The sequence below is a fragment of the Typha angustifolia genome, chromosome 5, assembly GCF_048772165.1.
Source record: "Typha angustifolia cultivar Huaian chromosome 5, ASM4877216v1, whole genome shotgun sequence".
Taxonomy (NCBI): domain Eukaryota; kingdom Viridiplantae; phylum Streptophyta; class Magnoliopsida; order Poales; family Typhaceae; genus Typha; species Typha angustifolia.
Genome location: NC_133243.1, coordinates 5490239 through 5498525, shown reverse-complemented (window position 1 = coordinate 5498525; position 8287 = coordinate 5490239). Strand labels below are relative to the sequence as shown.

At 36.6% G+C, this 8287-nt stretch overlaps 1 protein-coding gene across 2 annotated transcripts; it reads left to right on the top strand.

Annotated features, from left to right (window-relative positions):
• The first annotated feature begins 247 nt into the window (after positions 1-247).
• On the top strand, positions 248-7563 carry LOC140760248 (probable E3 ubiquitin-protein ligase XBOS32). 2 transcript variants are annotated; one of them, XR_012104346.1, is made up of 11 exons: positions 248-1203; positions 1303-1362; positions 1500-1571; positions 1664-1836; positions 1916-2076; positions 3471-3529; positions 3598-3644; positions 3770-3910; positions 5547-5638; positions 6586-6672; positions 6822-6962. XR_012104346.1 is itself a non-coding variant. In XM_073097123.1 (10 exons), the coding sequence occupies exons 1-10, from the start codon at positions 1009-1011 to the stop codon at positions 7307-7309; spliced, it is 1488 nt and encodes a 495-aa protein (XP_072953224.1). In that variant the 5' UTR covers positions 254-1008; the 3' UTR covers positions 7310-7563. The 2 variants fall into 2 exon arrangements, 1 of the variants encoding a protein (XP_072953224.1); XM_073097123.1 differs by lacking the exon at positions 6586-6672 and having other exon boundaries at positions 254-1203; positions 6822-7563.
• The last annotated feature ends 724 nt before the right edge of the window (positions 7564-8287 follow it).

Below are 8287 nucleotides of genomic sequence, written 5' to 3'. Positions count from 1 at the left end.
AGTTTTAATATTTAAGAATAATAGTTATGGAAAACAAATGCAATAATTCTATTCTGTGGGTTGCTTAATCCATCTACAAATCCAAATACAGGAGGTGGAAAAAAAGAAAACTAGTATAAATAAGCTTCTTTATTACAGGAATTTAAAAAAAAAAGAAACAAAACCCCACCAGAAATTTGACTGGGTACTGGTAGTAATCTCTCCCTCTCTCTCCCTCTCTCCCTCTCATTTCCAATCATGGAGTTAAATGCTTTCCCTGTTTGTGACCTAATGGTGAGGGCATCTAGTTAAAAGGTAGTTCTCTCTCTCTCTCTCTCTCTCTCGATCGACCAAATTCCTCCTTTTTATGATATAGATATATATATTTTTTTCATTCTATCTTTCTACCGTTATGTTTCGTTTCGTGGTTGCTTTTCGTAATTCTATTATTATATCTTTCAATATGGTTTGTTATTCCTAAAAATAACCGTTGGCAAATATTCCTTCCTCTCATTGTAAGCGGCGACTAGGTTTCCATTTAGCTGTATTCCTCTGTCTGTCCTCTGTGTATTCGGTGTTTATGCCGGTGTAAACACCCGATACACGTCGCCCCCGGATCGAAATTTCATCCGGGCACCCACCGAGGCGACAAAAGATGGCGATTTGAGAGGTGGGTCTTCGTGATCTTGGCAAATGAGGCGCGATTTGATGTGGGTTCTTTGTCTCTCTCTCGCAAAGTTGTGAGTTTTGGAGGATAAAAGGGGTGTCTTTTGATCACCTTTACGGTTTGATCGTTTTATCGTGGTCATTATTTTTTTCTCTCTTTTTTTCCGAGATTTATCTTGGATTTAGTGGGCGTTGGGAGGAGTAGGAGGCGAATTCCCTCGTTTGTCCCTTTTGATCAGCTACAATGTTCTTCTGGGGTCATGTATAAATGTTGAGAGATTTCAATTGGAATCGTCTTTCCGGGACAAAGAAAGGATCTCGTGAGATACAGCAAGTCACTTCTATTTCTTCGCTTTGGAGATTATGGGGTTCTTGAGCATCATGGGTAATTCATTTGGGTGCTCGGCGTCAGGGGAACGTCTCGTCTCTGCAGCGAGAGATGGGGACCTTCAAGAGGCTAAGGCTCTCTTGGAATACAACCCTCGATTAGCGAGATATTCTACCTTTGGCGTTCGGAATTCACCTCTGCATCACTCGGCGGCTCAGGGCCACCATGAGGTTATTGATTGATCAGGCCCATTTGTTTAATTTAAGAGATTAAATTGTTGATCTATTTGTTGTTGTAGCTAAATTTTATCTAATGATTTGTATCTTCAGATTGTATCTCTATTGCTTGAATCTGGTGTTGACATCAATCTTAGGAACTTCAGAGGACAGGTGAATTTTATGTCCAGTCCTATTTTGCATGACTTTCTTTGACCTCGTTGAGAATCTTTTATATTTTTAAAATTTTCTAATGCATGAAGGATATTTTTTCCCTTCCAAATTTAAGAAAATATTCAACTTTTGAACAGACTGCTTTAATGCAAGCTTGCCAATATGGTCACTGGGAGGTTGTTCAAACTCTCATGCTCTTTCGAGCCAATGTAAGTTTTCTTTTATGCTCAACATTTTTATGATCACAGCTTTTGCCTGTCTCATCTTGTGTATCTCTGATGGCATGTGAAATTATTCTTAGATTCACAAAACAGATTATCTCAATGGAGGAACAGCTCTCCACTTTGCAGCTTTAAATGGTCATGCTCGTTGCATTCGTCTTCTGGTAGTTGATTATGTACCAAGCATACCTGAGTTTTGGAATGTGATGAGAAGGATATCAGCTGAAGAAGTTTCTATAGACTATGATGACAAGTACAATGAATTATCATTATCCTCTTTGGTACTTTCTTCTATTTTGTAGAAGAAATAATTATTTCTTGTACAATTCCAGTGTCTTATGCAAGATAGTCAATAGAAGGGCAGATGGAGGCATCACTGCGCTTCATATGGCGGCACTAAATGGGCATGTGGATAGTGTGCAATTGCTATTGGACTTGGGAGCCTGTGTCTCGGAGGTCACAGTGGAAGATGGGACGACCATTGATCTGATAGGTCCTTTCTTCGTATTTCTACTTTTCTATTCTGTTTGTTACAATTGAACTTCAACTACTTATTTTTACCATTATTATCATTGCAATGTGCTGGAATTTTCTACCTGAACATGGAATTCTATTGCTTTATAATCTTGCAGACCTTTCACATTTTTGTCTGATGACATGCTACTTGCTATTTGATGAAGTACCTATACTTGTGGATCTTAAAACTTTTACAATTAGAAGTGTGATTCTGCTTTTCCTTTAGCTGCTGAAGTTAAAAATTATTCTCTATAGTGAAAACAAGTAGGAAGATCACTATCCTCATCTTTCATAGAATTTTGAATCGCTCTATGTTTCTATCTTAATTACCAAGTAAGAATTATGTTCCTTTGGTTTAAGTATTGCAAGTCCTACATCCTAACGTTCCTTGTTTTGATTTTTTGAGGGAGTGTTGGGACTGTAAACAAAGAAAATGTTGGGCTTTTCTAGTTCTTTATGTGTCAAACCTACCTCAACCCACCCCCAACCGATTGTATGATCTCTATAACCAAAACCAAATCAGATTCCTCTGATGAAACCCATCCTTACTTTTCTGGTTTTAGATTCAAAATTGGTTTTGGTGGGCTAGCTTAGGAAAGATGGGACAGACTGCTTTAGCGCAAATCATTTACCAATTCCTAAGGCAACAAACTGCTTCTATACATTACTTGACTCAAATAGGTTTTACAGATACATGATGCCTTAGATGTAATATTAGTGAAACATGGGATCTTGTGAGATGATGGATGATTGACGCAGGATAGGAAAACTAATGACCTGTAAGTTTCTTATTATATACTAATTGAACTTGGTTTAGTTTGGATTGGTTTACTTAACCCTTCAGCTCAAGCTGGAAAGGTTTTTAAGTCAGATAGGAGAACCTACTTAAGCCTGGAAAGATTTTTAATTTCTGCAGAAACATCTATATTTAGCTTGGCTTCACCTGCACAGTTGTATTGCTAGGGTTTTCCAAAAATATTAGTTGTTCTTCCTTTGATCATATTATTGTTAGAATTTTCTAGAAGAATGTTGTTAGTAGCAATTAATATTGTTTGGACACTCACATCCAAAAAGATCCATTTCAACATGTATACCCATGTCAACAAGTAAACTCATGTTAGATATTTGTTGTACTCCCTTGACACTGATCAATCTCACGAGTAGCTCATCCACATGATTAGGAGTTGCTTTGCTTTGATGAAGATTTATTCACATTTGCATTTACTTCATAGCTGATGCATTATTAAGTTATTTCTTACTTAAGCTATTTTACATTAGTCTTTTTAAGTTATTGTCCAGTACTCTTATGCTTTCAAAGGACTACTTTTTACAGCAAAATTCAAAACAAAGCTTGTTATCTCCATTTGGCAGGTGCAGGAAGCACACCACTTCATTATGCTGCTTGTGGCGGAAATGCAGTCTGTTGTCAAGTATGTTAGATATATATGTTTGATTGCTCATCTTCTGGAAAACTAACTATCTGAACATTATAATGCAGATTCTTATTGGCAGAGGAGCCAGCTTGACTGCTGAAAATTCTAATGGGTATGCTTTTGAATGATGCAGTGGATGTGTTCTAATACATAGATATCTTGACTCATCTCTTTTATCTCATCTGTTAGATGTGAAATGTGTGTAATCTCACATTAATCATTTCCATATGACTGCAGTTGGACTCCATTAATGGTAGCTCGTTCATGGCATAGAAATTGGCTTGAGGATATCTTAAGCAAACAACCAGAAAGTCAGTTACACACTCCTCCTTCTCCTTACCTTTGTCTCCCCCTAATGAGTATAATGAACATTGCTAGGTGAGTGTGGTGCACATTTTCTTCTATTGAAATTGTTCAGTTATTCAAATAGAAGCTAATATTTGCAAGACTTTTATGTGTATTTTAGTTTTGATGGACTATTAAGTATTTTATGGCTGTGTTAGTTCTTGTATTTTGTCTGAAGTAATGATTTGCTATCGCCATCTCATCTTAAATGCGAAGTGTAGTCTCTATGCAGGTTCTTTAATTATTAATCTTCATATGAAATTTGAATATATGGTATTCACTTGTTAAAATTTTGTATTTAGTTGTTTGGCTTTCATACTTCTTAGGATTGATTACATTATTTACTGTTTGTGCACATGAGAATAGGCACCCCTAGTAGGGGTGGCAATTGTGTCGAGTCTAGCTGGTTTGAGTTGGGCCAGGTTGGCCGACATATACATAACCCATTTATTAAGAAAGATGAAATACTGAATAGTAAACACGAGCACAACCTGCTTATTACATGGTTGAAATTTCACGACCCATATAACTCATTTACACAACATGATTAGGTTTCCATTAAGTGGTTTGTTAACACAAAGTGACAAATCCAACCCTTGTAATATCTAATTATTGTAACACAGCAACCAGTATGGCTGTTACTGTTGGTGATGATGGGGTAGAAATATTAGCATTGATTGGCCTCAAATCAGATTAGATCTAGGTATCACCAATATTCTTCGCTGCAGTTTTAAACTCTGAAGGACATGAGATCACCAAACTGTGAGGATACACAAAGAAAACAAGAAAAAGAAAAAGAAGAGAACTGATTGGACCTTGCTTTAGTGGGAAAAATTCCTCAACCAACGAGAAGCCTTGAGCTATAGCCAGTTTAGGAAGGGAGGCCAGATGGCTGGGTTCTAGGGTGGTGTTAGGGTTCAGGATACATATGGCATTTTTTTGGCGCATTAAAGATAATTTCCCCATATTTTTGCCTTGATTTGCAAAGTTTGCATTATATATGCTCAGCCTTAGACCTACAAAGACCTTTTGATGAGACCCACCAGGACCTTGGAATTAAAAGTTTCTTCTCGATATTTCTGATGTTTGTTGTTAAGCCCTATCATAAATTCATCAATTAAGACAATGTCGTCAACAAATTATGTAAATTATTGAATATCATCTTGAATGTCATTATAGATGAATTTAAAGAGGTAAGGATTTAATCCCCAATTTTGACATAATCCTCTGGTTTTGAGGAAATTCACTTGTCTCTCCCCTTTACACTAGTAGCCAATTCGTCATATCTGTTATTACATCTGTATAGTACTATTTTACAAAACCTACCATATGAGTTCCCTAGGGACTATTATTAGTTTTTTTTAATCAGCGAGTACCATATGCTAGTACTTGTACCTATAGATATGCTTTGCATCATCAGTAAGTAAATAGAAATTTTTAGTAGATCTGTTTTGCATGAAACTAAATTTAAATACAGTTTCTTCATATCTTAAACTCTGTTTAGTAATCTTTTTCCAAGATTTTGTGGTATATTCATAGTTCTGATTCTATGGTAACTTTTTATATTGTTTTGAGAGAAGTGGGTATGTGTAACTTTTATGTTGTTCTCTACGAGTAAGTGAAGACTGCTGGTTATTTGAGTAATTTGAGGGAATGTTGTCTCTTGCAGAGAATGTGGATGGAAAAATACAATTGGGACACCTGCATGTATTGATCCATGTGCTGTCTGCTTGGAAAGGAGATGCACTGTAGCTGCAGAAGGTACTTTCTTGAAACCCGTTTAATTTTACTTCATGTAGCCATCATAATCTAATATTTTTGTTATCTTATCTCTAGAATCGTTGTCTATTGAATGCTTGATTCACGAGATTATGGAATTGATAAATTTTGTCTTAGTTGTGAGGACGCCTTTACCCATGAGAGGAACTTCTCTTAATTATGTGACTTTTGGTATACACATGCCACTCATGCTATACGGAAGATTAAGGGCGGGCCACATGAATTTTTTTATTCAAATGCGTTTCATTGAATTAGCTATGGTGAGTTTATTTTGCATTTAATTTTGAGCAAGTCTTTTTCTCCAATAGCTATGTCATGGAGTAGATTTATACATGGTTTGAAATTTCACCCTAGAAGGAACAATACCAGCCAAAACTTTGTAAAATTGCAAATGCGTTTCATTGAATTAGCTATGGTGAGTTTATTTTGCATTTAATTTTGAGCAGGTCTTTTTCTCCAATAGCTATGTCATGGAGTAGATTTGTTCATTGTTTGAAATTTCACCCTAGAAGGAACAATACCAGCCAAAACTTTGCAATATTGTTGATTTGACCATTATTTCAGACTAGTGTCTGCCGAAAACGATCCATTGCATACATTTTGACCCAAACTTTTTGTATTTTCTTGGAGTCATAACTGACCAACCAAAACAGAAACCGACACTTGGAACCATAGACATAAGATTGACCTGTTAGTGAAATAAATGGCTTCATGTGCACACGTCAACAGAATTGCTTGGGTATCTCATTATGGATATAGAACATAGTTTTCATTTTCACCTCCAATCTTTCCTCTAGTCTACAGTTATGTGGCAGTCATTAACATAAACTGTTTGCCTTCTTATTTGGCAGAGTATCCATTTTCATATTTTATAATTGGGTCTGCAATATCAAGTTAACATTGTATTGTTATATTCACATTTTACTCAGTAAACTGAAGATTCTCAATAATCTTTCCAAGGGACTTGCCAATTTTGCACACTATGCATGCATGGGCCACCAATTATTGGGTTGGAAGTATGTACAATCTAAGAAAGCCTTTTCTTGATTTCATAGCAGCTGGTGCTTAGGGGCTAGTTGAAGATGTGCATTCCTACCATGTCCCAGTTTGGCCCATGCAATTGATTTCTCTGCTGACATATATCACAAATATTCTCATTTTCCAGGCTGTAATCATGAGTTCTGCACGAAATGTGCTTTGTATCTATGTTCAACCAACAGCACCTTGACCATTGTATCTGGCCCACCAGGGGCAATACCTTGTCCTCTTTGCCGGCATGCAATTATCTCCTATGTCATGCTCCCTGGTGCAAGCCCGATAAGGGAGCCATCAAGGATGAGCCTGTCCTTATCCCTATGCACCACTTGCCCAGCTGTGATCTCAGATTCTACTACGTCAATGGCCAGCCAGTTGTGCAAGCCTGATTTCCAGTTAGAAGGTTCATCTTCCTTCAGGTCCCTCAGCTGCCAGAGGTTCCCTTCAATGAAACTAAATTCAACGCTCTGCATGGGCGCTCCTGAGACAAGCCCATGTCTTATAAGATGCTCAAGATCAGGATCCAGCTTACGTCGATCGGCTTCACAAGGAGAGAGCGGTAGAAGATTGTGGCTCTTCACCTTCAACCAACTCGCTGCTACTACTGGTAGCAGCTAAAGCTCTATATTCTTTTTGTGGGTCGGTTTCATTTTGCCTATTCTTTTGTCCTGTTGACCTTTGTGTGGTTGCTATATATGAACCTCTGTAGCTAAAATGCCAATCAATTTGTTGTTGATATGAGTAATATATGGCTATAGTGGTGTTGTAGATATAAGACTGTTCTCTTATTGTGCTGTATATCTGAAAATGGGTCCTTCTGAATGTTGTATATCTGCCAGATAAGGAGGTTAATGCTATAATTTGTTTATTATTCTTTATGAATCATAGAGTAGTTATATAATCTTTTATTGTGGAAATGAACTAAATTTTTAGGAAGTGCTGCTACTTTTGCTTGATGCATTATCTTTTTTATTTGGTACTTGGTACTTGATACCTGATGTTCATTCATGGCCAGCCCAAAAGAAGAAGAAAAGAAAGAAAAGATGTGGCTGTTTGGAATTTTGGAGATGTATGATATTATTAAACTTAATTTGTGGATCTTGGGATGATTTTGGAGAATATTACGCATAATGGTGATTGGAAATTTGGAAATTTTCTTTTGAGAACATACCTATGGTTCTTAAAAAAGCTAATATAAATCAATTGTAACTGGAGTTTGGCATCTTTCTTGTAGGCTTACTATTGTCTTCTATGTTGTATCATAATCTTCTCTTGCTTCTTTTCTTTTGGGAGTCACAGTAGATTTAATCAATTTCTTCGAGTTTAATGAGACTGCTTTCAGGATTTGAATTCGAAAATACTCATACAATATGAACGCGAGTCGCATGAGACTGTTACTAATTAAGCTATAACTATTATTACTGAATTAACTTTCTTTCTTATGAGTATTTATACTGGAGAGAAGATCTGCTTAGTAAGGAACAGAATATCTCGACCATTGGGATATCAATAGGAGATCAACATGTCATCTTCTAGTAGTAACATTTTTGACCAACTTACAATAATTTTTGTGCTGTCGAAACCCTATCCAATCGA